Here is a 14,653-nt window from a genome sequence, read left to right on the forward strand (position 1 = left end):
GAGTGGGCATCCTGAGAGGCTGACAGAGCCACCAACCCTCAGCAGCGTGTTTCTGTTGTAACCGGCCTGTCCCAGACCGCTTACATTTCTATCCCTTCTTGCTCAAGAAAATTTGTGGTTAATGAGTCTCAGAAAAGTGAACTGAAAGTCAAAAGTAGAAGCTGTAGAGGTGGCAGGAAAGGGGTGGGTGTTGGGTCTGCCCTCACCACTCCTTCCAAAAGTGCAAGTCAAACAGCATACATCTTAAATAGGTTCTGGTCCCCGGTGCTACCTGCTGCTGAAGGACTTACACACACACACACACACACACACACACACACACACACACACACACACGGTGCACACGGGATCACTTCTGTGTTCCAGCAGGTGGTGGGGCGAAAACAGGGTGGAGTCTCAAGGGGAAGAAAGGGGCTGCAGGACATCTTGGCCTAGCTAGTCTCAGTCCCCAGAGATGTCGCCACCATGGATGCTGTTGTGCCTGCTGTTACTGGGGAATTTGGAGCCTGCAGGGGCCACGCTGATCCGGTATGGAGACCCCCCCTCACTCCTGACAGATTCCTACCACTTGCCCTTTGGCCTTGGTGCACCAAGAATCCATATCCTTTTTTCAGGGTTCACAGACTTTTCTCCTTTTTTAAAACTTGTGTGTGTGTGTGTGTGTGTGTGTGTGTGTGTCTGTCTCTCTGTGTGTCTGTCTGTCTGTCTATGATGGCGTGTGCAGGGAGGTTAGGGGACAACAAATAGGTCCTGTGAATCCAGCTCAGGTTCAGGTTGTGAGGTCTGGCGGCCAGGTTCCTTATCCCCTGATCCATCTTTTTTTTTTTTGTTTTTGTTTTTCGAGACAGGGTTTCCCTGTAGTTTCTAGAGCCTGTCCTGGAACTAGCTCTTGTAGACCAGGCTGGCCTCGAACTCAGAGATCCGCCTGCCTCTGCCTCCCGAGTGCTGGGATTAAAGGCGTGCGCCACCGCCGCCCGGCCCCCTGATCCATCTTAAAGACTCTGTTTCTCAACTCTCAAACTGCGGTCTTCACTCTGAGAAATTTAGCATATTTCTTAATACCCCACATTTTTTGTTTGTTTGGTTTGTTTTTGTCCAGATTGGATCTCATGTAGCCCAGGCTGACCTCAAACTCCCCATGTAGAACCCCGGGTTCTGTTGCTCCACCTCCCCAGTGCTGGAAGTCCTGGAAAGGGAACCTGGGGTTTTGTGTTATGTGAGAACCCTACCCACTCAGCCACATCCTTAGCCACAGCCCCACATTTCTTGTTTGCTTGCTTGTTTTTCAAGACAAGGTTTCTCTGTAGCTTTGGAGCCTGTCCTGGAGCTTGATCTGTGGACTAGGTTGGCCTCGAACTCACAAAGATCTGCCTGTCTCTGCCTCCCGAGTGCTGGGACTGTGGGCATGCTCTACCACCACCCGGCTGCCCCGCACTTTTTTTTTTAAAGACAGGGTGTTATCACTAGAACTATTGTAAAACAGGCTGGCCTTGAACTCATAGAGCTCCTTTTGCCTCTATCTCTCAAGTGCTGAGATTAAAATCATGGCCACCACATTTTTAAATCCAAGATATTCATTTGGCTAGGTGGGGTGGAGTGGCCCAGCATTTGGGGAAGCTGAGGTAGGAAGTTGAGTTCAAGGGTATAGAGACACTGTGTCCAGACACCAAGAGCTATGGAGGTGGCTCAGCGGTGACACACTTGTCTAGTAGACACCAGGGCCTCTATTCAATGCCCAGCACCACAAGGTAAAACAACTCTAGTCCCAAGGACCAGGACTGGAGACCTCTCCTTATCCAGTCAGGATACATTTTGTGAGGAGGTTCCTTGGACCTGAGCCCTGGTGGTCTGGCTTTAAGACTCAGGCCCTCTGACTTTCCCTCCGTTCTTGAAGACCATGTCTGTGGTCTGGAAACTTTGATACCCAAGATTCTCACATCTGAGCATGCCTGTTCCAGGGAGGCCTCCCCATGAGCGACCCCCAACACCTTGTTTTGATTCTTCTCCCAATTTCTCCCCTTCTTTGCTTTTACTACCTCCCAGCTCTTGATGGGGGCACCGTTCCAGAAAGCACTTCTGCCATACTCAAGACACTCTTGGGCCTCTCCAGGCTGAATCACGGGCCTGGGTGGGGTGCCAGGGGTGGGGTGCCAGGGGTGAGCAATGGCCAGAGGGCCCCCATGCCTGGCTCTATTAACCTGCTTTGGTTTTTGTTTGCTTTTTTTTTTTTTAAAAAAAATCTGTTTATTGTGTTGTGGAGTATGTGTGTATTCACAGCACTTGTGTGGAAGTCAGGGGACATGTTTCAGGAACAGGTTCTCTCCTACCTTACAGGTCCTAGGATTCAGCTCAGGTCATCAGACTTGGCAGCAGGACTTTTGCCCTCTGAGCCATCTCACCAGTGCTGATTCTCCCTCTTCTCTCTCCCTCCCTCCCTCCCTCCCTCCCTCCCTCCCTCCTCTCCTCCCTCCCTCTATCTTCCTCCCATCCTCCCTCCCTTTCCTTCGTTCCTTCTTCCCTTCCTCTCTCTCTCCCTCCCTTCCCTCCCTCCCTCCCTCCCTCCCTCCCTCCCTCCCTCCCTCCCTCCCTCCCTCCCTCCCTCTTTTTGAGGTCTCATGTCGTCCAGACTAGCCATAACTGGTTATATGGGCAAGGCTGAGTTTCTGGGTCTCCTGCCTCAACCATTACAGGTGTGTGCACCACCTTGCCTGATTTAGGGGGTCATGGGAGTGGAAGTTAGAACTTCCTGTATGTTAGGTGAACTCTGTCAACCGAGTCACATCCCCAGCCCCTTTTAACCTGATTTTTAACCTAATCCATGCCAAGAGGTGTGGATATATATACTACTCTCTTGAGGCCAAGAGCAGTTGCCATACCCACGTCATTCTGAGACACACTCAATCCCAGGATGCTCCACCCAAGGCTAGCAAAAAGAACTAGGAGACCTACATTTGAGCCAGCCTTTCGGTCAGGCTTTGAGCAAAGCCCCTGCTCAAAGGCCAAGTTCAGCATATCTTCAACCAGCGTTCGCAATGGGACCTTAAAGAGGCTCCACCTGTTCATTTGTCCAGTGGCTTTCACTGCCACGTAAATGAGTTGGTTTTGTTGTTAATTTTTTATTTTTTTAAACTGAAAAAATTATACGTATGAGCGTTTAGCCCTGTCTTAGGGTTTCTATTGCTGTGCTAAACACCAGGACCAAAAGCAACTTGGAGAGGAAAGGGTTTATTTCACCTTACAACCCTTAGGTTGCCTTTGTCAATGAGGGAAGTCAGGGTGGAGTGATGCAGAGTCCCTGAAGGAATTCTGCTTACTAGCTTGCTCTCGTGGTTTGCTCACACGTCCCAAGACCACATGACCAGAGATGGCACTTCCCACGGGAGCAGGGCTCTTCCACGCTCATCATCAATCAAGAAAATGCAGAGCAGGCCAGTCTGGGGGGTCGGGTGCTTTCTTAGCCGAGTTTCTCCCTTCCAAAGTAAGTCTAGCTTCTGCCAAGGTGACATAAAACTATCCAGCACAAGTAACTCCTCAGGTTGACACAAAACGTGTCAGTGTTAAACCATAACCTTTCCTTTCCTGTCTACTTCCCAAGAGCTCATACTAATGCTAACATCACAGGATAAAACATTCTAACTTTAAAAAGTCTCAGTCTTCAAAAATTCAAACTCTTTAAAAGTTCAGTATTCAGCCAGGGGGTGGTGGTGCACGCCTTTAATCCCAGCACTCGGGAGGCAGAGGCAGGCAAATCTCTGGGAGTTTGAGGTCAGCCTGGTTTACAGAATGAGTAGACAGGACAGCCAGGTCTACACAGACAAAACCTTGTCTCTAAAAACAAAAACAAACAAACAAGAAAGTTCAGTCTTCAAAAATTACCCAGAGTCTCCCTCAAAGTTCCAGGCTCTCTAGAATAATCATAGTCTCTAAAATACCCAGCCTCCTACAATTCTAAAGTCTCTTTAAAAGTTCAAAGTCTCAACTGTGGGCATTTGTTAAATCAAAACAAGTAAACTATTTTCTTATTCCAAGAGGGAAGAGCCAGGGCACAGTCACAATGAGAGCAAAGCAAAACCAAAGTCCAGCATGTGAAGTCAGAGCCAGAGGTCCGGACCCACAGTCTCGGCTCCGGGGGCAGTCAGAGCCAGAGATCCAGGACCTACAGTCTCGGCTCCGGAGGCCTTGCGCAGCACACACAGCTCACCTAAGCTCGTGCTCTCCAGCTGCTCTGCTCTGGTCGGCCCTTGGTGGTCATTCCTTGGCACTAGCACCTCCAAAATGCTCGGTCTCCGCAACTGGGCTTACCTCTTTACCAATATAGCCTCTTCTGGGCACTCTCTCAAAGACCCTGCCCCTGCCACATGAAGCCAAGCCTCAGTTCTCTCCATGACCCCTTCAGTCCTGGGGCTTCACCAGTAGCCGCTTCCAGCTGCTCCCAGAGCCTCGCCGCAGCCACATGGCTAAGTTTGGTGAGCAGCACAAGGTACATCCTCACATCCCTCTGGACCACAGCTTCTGTGTATTGAACCTGAGGAAGCATTTCCCAGAAGATTTCACCCCAGGGATGCTGCTTCCTTCTCTTCTTTTTCCTCCTCTTCCTCATCTTTAATAGGGCCTAGAAGTCTCTATGTAGACCAGGCTGGCATTGAATTTACTGTGATCTGCCTACATGATACTCAGTCTCCGTTGGGATTAAAGGTATACACTACCATGCTGGACCCTGGTCTCTTTTCAATTACTGCTAGTTTCTCAGCTCCAGCTAACCAGTGTTCATTGTCTCAGCAAAGCGAAGTTTCAAGGTTCTTAATTTATCACATAAATTGCCTTGACAGAGTTTCTTATTTTGTTTTGTTTTGGCTTTTTGAGACAGGGTTTCTCTGTGTTTCCTGGCTATCCTGAAACTCACTCTGTAGACCAGGCTGGCCTCTGCTTCCCAAGTGCTGGGATTGAAGGTGTGCACCTAAGCCAGACGTGTATAGTCTGCCTTGCTTTCAACATGCTTAGCTTCCAAGTTCCTGCCTAACTGAGCTCTGAGCATTCAACAGCTTCCTCAGCCCAAAGTCCAAATGCCAACACCGTCCTTCCCAAAACACAAGTCCCAGGCATGCCCCATGAACCCGGCACAGATTTCTATCTTAGTTAGGGTTTCTGTTGTGTCATAAAATATCACGGCCAAAGCACCTTGGAAAGAAAAGGGTTGATTTCAGGTTTACCACTTCTTAGGTCAAGGCTCGGCACCAAGGAAAGCAAGGCAGGAACTGGAGGCAGGAACTGAACAAAAGCCGTGGAAAATCACAGCTTGCTCCTCTTGGCTTACTCAATCTGATTTCTTTCTTTCTTTCTTTCTTTCTTTCTTTCTTTCTTTCTTTCTTTCTTTTTTAAAAAAAATTATTTATTTTTATTTTATGTCATTGATATTGGTTCCCCTGGAGCCAGAATTACAGACAGTTCTGAGCTGCCATGTGGGTGTTGGGAGTTGAACCAGGATCCTCTGGAAGAGCAGCCAGTGCTCTTAACCACTGAGCCATCTCTCCAGCTCCATCAATCTGTTTGCTTATACAACCCAGGACCACTTGTCTAGAGGTGGCATTTCCTATGGTGAGCTGGTTCCTCTCACATCAAAAAATGCACCAAGTCTTGCCCACAGGTTGATCTGGTAAAGGTGTTTTCTCAATTGAGACTCTCTCTTTCAAAATGACTCCAGCTGTGTCAGGTTGATATAAAAAGCAGCTGGCATATGTCTGCATGTATGTATGTGTACTGTGTACATTCCTGATGCCTACAGAGACTAGACGAGGGCCTTGGATTCCATGAAACTAGAAGCATAGATGGTTACAAGCTACCGTGTGGGTACTGGGATCAAACCTGGGTCTTCTGGAAGAGCACTACTGCTCTTGCCAGTAGAGCCACCTCTCCAGCCATGATTTTTTTTAATAGTCTTATTTTGTAGGCCAGGATGGTTTGGAACTCATGGCAATCCTCTCATATCAGAGATTGTATGTGGATTAGAAGTTCTCAACACCACAGTTATTTATGACAGAGGCTAAGGACAGGCAAAGCCTTTACAGGATACTGCCACCACTCTGAGGCAGAGGCAGGAGGATTGCTACAAGTTGGAAGCCATCAAGGGCTACATAGCAAAACTGGGTTTCCCTCCCCACTACCCACCGCCCACATAGAAAGAAAAGTGTGCCTAGTACCACTGCTCGAATGGACTACGCTTCATGCTGAAATTCTGAGGAACGTTGATGGTGGGAGCTGCTTCCCCTTTGTGGTGGAGCTGGGTCTCGTCTGCATATGCTTCACAGAAGAACTGGGCTCCACCTGCAACTTCTCCAGTCAGACCTGTCCTTACTAAGCAGATCTTCTTGTCCATTATTGAAGGGGAAGTTACGGTTGTTGGGTTAAAAGTTACGTCTAGAGTCTTCTTCCTTCTTTTTTGCCTCCTTGACTTCCTTTTTTGATATCTTTTTCCCCTCCCTTTGTGGTACTGAAGACTGCACCTGCAGTCTTGTGCTTGTTAGCCAAATATTCTACCATGAAGCCACGCCCTAACTGGGGGATTCTAGGCAAGGCTCTACCACTGAGCCACACCCAGCCCCTCACTGGGGGATTCTAGGCAGATGCTTTACTGTAGGTGGAGTTTTCCTGACTCATAGCCACTCTCAAATAAACACACTGAGGTTTATATAATTACAAATGCTTGGCCAATAGCTCGGGTTCCTTACTAACTTGCTCTTATATTTTAATTTAACCTATATTCCTTATTTATGCTCTGCCACGTGGTGGTACCTTTATTAGCATGGTACATTCATCTCCTGCTCCCTCTGCATCTGGCAAGTGACTCCAGACTCCCTTCTTCCTCTCAGCATTCTCCTAGTCTGACTCTCCTGCCTAACCTTATTCTGTTCAGCTATTGGCCAGTCACCTTCTTTATTAAACCAATCACAGCAACATATGTTCACATGGTGTAAAGGAATACTCAACAGCACTCTACCTCCAACCCATTTCTCAAGACCTCTTTTTACTTTTAAAAATATTCATCTTTGGGCTGGGAGATGGCTCAGAGGTTAAGAGTACCGGCAGTTCTTCCCAAGGTCCTGAGTTCAATTTCCAGGACCCACATGGTGGCTCACAACCATCTGTAATGACGCCTGGTGCCCCCTTCTGGTGCGTAGGCATACATGCAGGCAGAACACTGTATATGTATAAGAAATATTTTTTTAAATTCATCTTTTAAAAAATCTAAATTTTTGGGCTGGAGAGATGGCTCAGAGCACTGGATGCTCTTCCACAGGACTCCAGTTCAGTTCCAAGCACCCACATGACAGCTCACAACTGTCTGTAACTCCAGTTCCAGGGGATCTAGCACACTCACACAGACATACATGCCGGCAAAACATCCAATACACATAAAAATAAATCTTGGCCAGGCAGTGGTGGCACAGACCTCTAATTCCAGCACTCTGGAAGCAGAAGCAGGGGGAATCTCTGTGAGTTCAAGTTCAGTCTGGTCTGCATAGTGAGTTCCAGCACAGTTAGGGCTACATAGTGAGACCTAATCTCAAAATAAACAAACAAATAAAAAGACCACCCACAAACCAACTTTATTTTCCTCTCTTGCATATGAATGTGTTGTAGAGACGTTTATTTACAGTGCACATACATTTACACTTATTGTGTGTGCATATGCACCATGTGCATGTGCACCTTGTGTGTGCACTGTGTGTGCGTGTGCACCGTGTGCGCATGCACGTGTGTACCATATGTGCGTGTGCACTGTGTGTGCATGCCATGTATACATATGCACGTTGTGCGTGTGCACCATGTGTGTGCACTCTGTGTGTGCACCATGTGTGTGTGCGCACCATGTGTGTGTGTACCGTGTGCATGTGCACCATGTGTGCACGTGCACCATGTTTGTGTGCACGGTGTGCGTGTGCACTGTGTGTGTGCACTCTGTGTGTGCACCGTGTGTGTGTGTGCACCGTTTGTGCAGTGTACCGTGTTTGTATGCAATATGTGCGTGTGCACTTGTGCTGTCTCTCAGGTAAGTACGTGTGGAGGTCTGAGGACAGCTTGCAGAAATCAGTTCTCTCCTTTCACCACGTAGGTCTGGGGAATTATACTCAAGTCCTCAGGCTTGGCAGCACACGCCGTTCCCCACTGGGCTGTCTTTGCAGCTCTTACCAGTGTGCTGCTTGCTGTCATGCTTGGGAAAGCCTCCCTCTGCTCGGCTGGGTCGTATTGACCTCTATTGTCCTTAGAATTTTCACATCAAGTCTTTGCCACTTTTGTGATTTATTTTGCCATGAAGGGTGAAATTAGGCTCTGGCCTTGATATCCTGCATCCCCAAGCGTGGGAAACAGAGTCCCACCATCATGCATGAAGTGGCCAAGAATTCACAGTATGATGACAAGTTTTTAGCCCCCTACCCCATCCCCTGCCAAGGTCCATATAAAGAACTGTCAATGAAAGTCTGGAGAGATGGCTCAGTGGTTAAATGTACTGACTGCTTCTCCAAAGGACCCAGATTTGATTCCAGCACCCCATGGCAGCTAGCAACTGTCTGAAACTTTAGTTTGAAGGGATCTGATACCATCTTTTGGCCTCTGCAGGCATTAGACATGTATATAGTGCACAGATACATGTGCACACAAAACACCCATACATGTAAAATAAAATTCTTTAAATCTCAAAAAAATTGTAAATGTAATGTCAAATCATGGTTTCCTTTTTTGTTTCTTCTGGAAGGACAGGGGATTAAAATTACAGCTTACTTCCTGCTAAGTTTGTATGTAATTTAAATATTTTATATATTTATTTTTGATAGTTTACATTTTGTTTTTTGGTTTTTGATTTTTGGAGACAGGAATTCTCTGTTTAGGTGATTCTGGAACTCACTCTGTAGATCAGATTGGCCTCAATTTAGAGATCCACTGCCACTGCCTCCACCTCCTGAGAGTGGGATTAGAGGTGTGCACCACCACTGCCTGGCCCATAACATTTCATATATACTTAAAATCATTATTTTTAATTACATGGGAGTCTCTCTCTCTCTCTCTCTCTCTCTCTCTCTCTCTCTGTATGTGTGTCTGTCTGTCTGTCTGTCTCTGTGTGTGCAGGTAAATTCAGTGCTGGTGGAGGCCAAAAGTGGGCGTTGGGTCTCTTGAAACTGGAGTTCTAGGTGACTGAGAACCTCCCAGTACGGTTACTGGGAACTGATCTCAGGTTCTCTGCTAGCTCCCCAATTGTTCTTAGTCACTGAAAACTATCTCTCCAGCTTTGCCTTCCCCTCTATTTCTCTCTCTCTCTCTCTCTCTCTCTCTCTCTCTCTCTCTCTCTCTCTCTCTCTCTCTCTCTTTCCTTTTTTTTAAAGACAGGGTTTCTCTGTATCTTTGGAGCCTGTCCTGGAACTAACTCTTGTAGACCAGGATGGCCTCGAACTCACAGAGATTTGCCTGCCTCTGTCTCCCAAGTGCTGGGGTTAGAGGTGTGCACCACCACCATCTGGCCCTTCCCTACTTCCTTCCCTCCCTTCTTCCTTCCTCCCTCCCTCCTTCTTCCTTCTTTTTTTTCCCCTTTTTTGGCAATCTCTGGAACTCTCTGGGATTGGTGGTCCCAGGAGAACATCTTAAAGAATCAGGAGAGCGGCAGGCCTTTGAGTGTGTACCCTGGCGATGGCTTTCTCTTGCAGCGCCATGAAGCTGCCCTCAGCAGCACGCCTTGGTCATTGTGTAATACTGCCTCTTTGGTCAATATTACAGAACCCGGGGACAGTACCCTTCCGGTGCTATGGACGGTATCTACAGGAAGGTCTCCTAGATGCATGGCTTTTTCAATGTCCAAATTCCCTCACTCTCTAGAGTCCCTCTTCGCCGAGTCCACCCTGGACACAGGATCTTAAGCCCACTGAATGGATGGGGACAACCAGCAGAGCTTCCTAGGATCCCCACCTCTGGTGACAAGCCCACCTTTGTGCCTCTGTCCAAGTTCATGAACGTGAGTCGCAGCTCCTATGTTCCCGCCCTTGCGGGGGAGTACCCAACTCTTCCTTTATCTTGTGTCCTCTTGTGCCACCAGACGCAGTATTTTGGAGACATTGGTTTGGGAACACCCCCTCAGAACTTCACAGTTGTCTTTGACACGGGTTCTTCCAATCTCTGGGTGCCCTCCTCGAGATGTCATTTCTTCAGTTTGCCCTGCTGTAAGCTCCCCTGATGAAGAAGGCCAAAAGGGGTGATGGGAGAAGAGGGACTTGGCCTTAGTATCTCCTTGGCTGCCCTCCCAGGTGCTGAGTCTCCCATCCCCTGAGTGACACCTGTCTTTTCTCCCGAATTAGGGTTTCACCATCGTTTCAATCCCAAGGCTTCCAGCTCCTTTCGGCCCAATGGAACCAAGTTTGCCATTCAGTATGGGACTGGGCGACTGAACGGAATCCTGAGCCAGGAGAATCTGACTGTAGGTGACCAGCCTAGAACCCAGGGTCTACCACCACCTGGTTCAGGGAGGGACTTGAAGAGGCAAGCCCTCATAGAAGACAGGGAGGGGATTCTTGAGAGGAGGTAGGGTCTCCTAGGGATGGGATGAGGGGCACAATCTCCTGGGCAAGGGGTGGAGCTTCTTAGAAAGAGGCGGGGTCTCCCATGAAAGGAGGTAGGGTTTCTAGAGAAGAGATGGGATCGCCTTAGCAAGAGGATGGGGCTTCTTGAGAATGGGCAGGGCCTCTTGAGAAAGGGGGTGGGACTTTTGGTTTTTCGAGACAGGGTTTCCCTGTAGTTTCTAGAGCCTGTCCTGAATCTAGCTCTTGTAGACCAGGCTGGCCTCGAACTCAGAGATCTGCCTGCCTCTGCCTCCCGAGTGCTGGGATTAAAGGCGTGCGCCACCACCGCCCGGCTGGGGTGGGACTTTTGAATAAGACAAGAGGCTTTCTTTGCAAATAGGCATGGCCTCCCCCAAGAAGTGGACCTTCCTGAGTGGTGGGGCAGAATGTCCTGAGCAGATGTGTGTGTTTTCTTGGGAAGGGGCATGGATTCTCATGCAGATCATCTCGATTACGTTCCCGTTGTCTCCAAGCAGGATCTCAGACATAGGAGGATAATGTTTTTCTAGAAGTAACTGATCCCACCTCAATTTACTCCTAGATCGGGGGAATCCAGGGTGCCTCTGTGACATTTGGAGAGGCTCTGTGGGAGCCCAGCCTGGTCTTTGCTTTTGCTCGCTTTGATGGGATCCTGGGCCTCGGTTTCCCAACTCTGTCTGTGGGAGGAGTTCAGCCTCCGCTGGACACGATGGTGGAACAGGGGCTGCTGGAGAAGCCCATCTTCTCCTTTTACCTCAACAGGTATTGGGTGGGAATTGTCTCCATACCTTAGAGTCCAGCTCTTGCTAAAACCCTTTCCCTTGGGAGGAGGTAGATTCCTTCTTCCCAAGGTCCCAATGTCTAGGCACTTTCCCCCGCAGTTCCCTCTGGGGACCAATGAGTTTATTCAGCTCCCTTACAGAGCATAGATGGGAGTTTACCCACAGCAGTGTGGCTGCTCCTCCCCCTCGAAGTCTCTCCCCAGCAGGGATGGTGAGTTCTCTGTAGCTCCGTAGATGGCGCCTCCTCTAGTCTTCCCCAGTCTAGACCTCTAGACTCTCTCCCAGGCCACTAGCAATAGAGGCAGAGTGGCATGGGAGGGGGCAGCTGGGTACTCAGGTGTGGGTCTCACGACCCTCCTCACCCTTCCAGGAGGGAATTAAACAGACAGCAAGCCCAGATGGGATGGTCTTCTTCAAGAGGCACAGCTTGATAGATAGTGCCCAAGACAGTGGTTGCTGGGCTTGGCACACAGTCCCTCACAGCACCAGCCCGCAAAAGTCCTCTCCAGGAAGTGTCACTGTCAGCACAGGAAGTCCTGTGGTCCTGCATTCAGGAAAGTGCTTACCCAATATAGAAACACGAGGAGAAACCCCACCACCGAAGTGGCAACTCAGGACATGCCAGTGACACTCACTGTGGGTCCACAAAGTCCCAGACTTTGAAGTCAAACAGGAAATTCCATGCCCATTTGACAAGTGCTCTACTTAAGGACCCTTACTTCACCGGAGAGCTCGCACTCCACTGGAGAGCCCAGCCGAGAGCCAGGATCACCCATTGCGCATCAGTTTTCAGAAGCAGGCATGGTGGCGCAGGAGGACCGGGAGTTCAGGGCCATCCTAGGACCTGCCCACACCCTCCAGCCTTGGTCAGGGTTACTGCTGTGGTGATAGGACACCAGGACCAAAAGCTCGCTGGAAGGCAAGGGTCAGGACAGGAACTCAAACAGAAAGGACCCAGAGGCAGGATGCTCCAAATGGCTTGCTCAGCCTGCCTTCTTACAGAACCAGGACCATGAGACCACCCACAATAGGCTGCGTCCTCCCCCATGAAATACTAATTAAGAAAATGCCTTCCAGGCCTGCATGTAGCCAGCTCTTATTGAGATATTTTGTCGGTTGAGGTTCCTTCATTCCAGTGACTCTAGCTACTGTCAAGTTGTCATAAAATGAGCTGCCACACCTACCTAGAAGCCAAATGACAGGACGTCCTATTCCTGGCTCCGTCTGGGACCAGCAAATGAAACCCCAGCCTCTTCCGCACTTTGCCTCTGCAGAGATGCTGAGGGGTCTGATGGAGGCGAGCTAGTCCTGGGGGGCTCAGACCCAGCCCACTACACACCCCCCCTCACTTTCATACCAGTCACCGTCCCTGCCTACTGGCAGGTCCACATGGAGAGGTAAGGAGCCTGGCCTCGTGGGGCTGGAGCTGAGGTTCTGAACAGCCAGACCCTGCCTCTGACGACAGCTTCTACCCTATCCTTTTCATAGGGTGAAAGGTTGGGTACGGGGCTGAGTCTCTGTGCCCAGGGCTGTTGATGCCATCCTAGACACAGCACGTCTCTAATCACAGGACCTAGTGAGGAGATCCGGGCCTTGAATAAGGCATTGGGGATTTCCCTTCCTGGCTGGGCAGGTGAGGATCACTCCTGGTTCCAATGGGTGTGCTGCGGAGGGTCTCGGGGGTTTGATGGCAGACTCTGGGTGGGAAGCTGCTGTCTAAAGGATGGAAACAGGTAACAAGGAAGTAAACGAGGAAGGCAAGAGGACCTGGAGGTCCAAGAGATGGGGTGGGGGGAGAATAGGAAGGAGAGCCAACATAGGCTTTCCAGGTGGGTGGGAGAGGAAAACGTAGAATTGGACCTAACAGGAGAAACCTACCTAACAAGGCCTTTCTGTAGGAGGTCCTAAATACCTGACCACCCAATGTGAGCTGCACTCTAGGGCTCTAGGGATCCAGAGCAGAAACCACCTGCCTGCCTTCACCGTTCCTCTCCTTCTGCAGTACCTCATCCAGTGTTCCAAGATCCCGGAGCTTCCCCCTATCTCCTTCCACCTTGGTGGAGTCCGGTTTAACCTCACTGGCCAGGACTATGTTATTAAGGTAAGGCGACTGCCATAGCAACATCAGAGTCACTAAAGTAAGTGTGAGAGGGTAGACCTGGGGCTCTGTTTCATGGGGCTGCATATCCAACACAGGAACTCCGCCTTTAGAGAGGGTCTCACTGTGTAGATTTGGGAGGCCCAGAACTGACCTCAAACTCAGAGATTCTCCTGCCTCCTTCTCAAGTGCTGGGATTAAAGGCCTGTGCCTTCATACTCAGCCTGAATTTTGCCTTTTTTTTCTTCTTTTCTCCATTTCAAAGATTTTTATTTACTTTCTGTGTGGGCACACTTGACTACAACATGTGTGTAGAAGTCAGAAGACAGTTTGAAGGAATCGATTTTTCTCTTACTCTGAGGGGTTCTGAGGATTGAACTCATGCCGACAGACTCAGCAGCAAGTACCTTTACCAGCTGAGCCATTTCATAGCCCCCCTCTCTCTTCTTTCTTTCTTTCTTTCTTTTTAAAAATGGGTTTAAGCATATAGCCCAGGCCAGGCTTGAACCCCCCATCCTCCTGCTTGAGTCTCCTGAGCGCTTGGATCACTGGAAGGTGGCACCATGCCCAGCTAAAAACACCCCTTGTTCTGTTCTGGGTGCAGAGGAGACAATCAACCCGGATCCCAGTGATACGCAATGTCCTCTGTGTTGTCACCTTGCAGATTCTTAAGAGCGATGTTGGCCTCTGCCTGCTGGGCTTCCAGGCCTTGGACGTTCCGAAGCCTGCAGGACCCCTCTGGATCCTCGGAGATGTCTTTTTGGGGCCCTATGTGGCCGTCTTCGACCGAGGAGATAAAACTAATGGCCCGCGCGTGGGTCTGGCGCGTGCTAAGTCTCGTGCAACTGGACCGGCAGGAAGAAGGGTTGCCTAGGTGCAGTTCCCCAGAGGACGCCCCGTTTAGGGTACAGGCACACAGGGCTTACAAAAGCTATGCTTCTTTCCAATTAAAAAAAAAATCACTTTCCATTGAAGGAACTCACTTTGGTCACTTTCGGGAAGGGAAAATGAATGTCTGACCTCTAGAGTTTAGGAAGAGATGGGAGAGAAGAGAAACATCCTATTCTGCAGTCTGCGCCGCCAGCCAGAGGTCTGGGAACAACAATCTCCATGAAGCCTCTGGCTCCCCACTGCCCGTAGTCAAAGGCCCATGCATCGCGGAGCATTATGGACTTTGTAGTCCTTTTTCTGTT

General features: G+C 49.4%; 1 protein-coding gene across 2 annotated transcripts; it reads left to right on the forward strand.

The window, feature by feature from the left end:
- The first annotated feature begins 292 nt into the window (after window positions 1–292).
- Window positions 293–14,434, forward strand: Napsa (napsin A aspartic peptidase). Of its 2 annotated transcripts, none has more exons than XM_038314023.1 (8): window positions 293–528; window positions 9,865–10,000; window positions 10,082–10,205; window positions 10,341–10,459; window positions 11,143–11,342; window positions 12,637–12,995; window positions 13,365–13,463; window positions 14,125–14,434. In XM_038314023.1, exons 1-6 carry the CDS (start codon window positions 455–457, stop codon window positions 12,761–12,763), a joined length of 780 nt encoding a protein of 259 aa, XP_038169951.1. In that variant the 5' UTR covers window positions 293–454; the 3' UTR covers window positions 12,764–12,995; window positions 13,365–13,463; window positions 14,125–14,434. The 2 variants fall into 2 exon arrangements, with proteins under 2 accessions (XP_038169951.1, XP_038169950.1); XM_038314022.1 differs by lacking the exon at window positions 293–528 and adding an exon at window positions 4,111–4,480.
- Window positions 14,435–14,653: the final 219 nt, after the last annotated feature.

Source organism: Arvicola amphibius, chromosome 12 (genome assembly GCF_903992535.2).
Source record: "Arvicola amphibius chromosome 12, mArvAmp1.2, whole genome shotgun sequence".
NCBI classification, from domain to species: Eukaryota; Metazoa; Chordata; class Mammalia; order Rodentia; family Cricetidae; genus Arvicola; species Arvicola amphibius.

Excerpts from the sequence above, each read along its gene's own strand:
- Napsa (XM_038314022.1), top strand. The coding sequence starts at position 4,359 with ATGAAGCCAAGCCTCAGTTCTCTCCATGACCCCTTCAGTCCTGGGGCT. Across the intron at positions 10,001-10,081 it reads CTCTGTCCAAGTTCATGAAC|ACGCAGTATTTTGGAGACAT; the intron begins GTGAGTCGCAGC and ends TTGTGCCACCAG. Across the intron at positions 10,206-10,340 it reads TTTCTTCAGTTTGCCCTGCT|GGTTTCACCATCGTTTCAAT; the intron begins GTAAGCTCCCCT and ends CTCCCGAATTAG.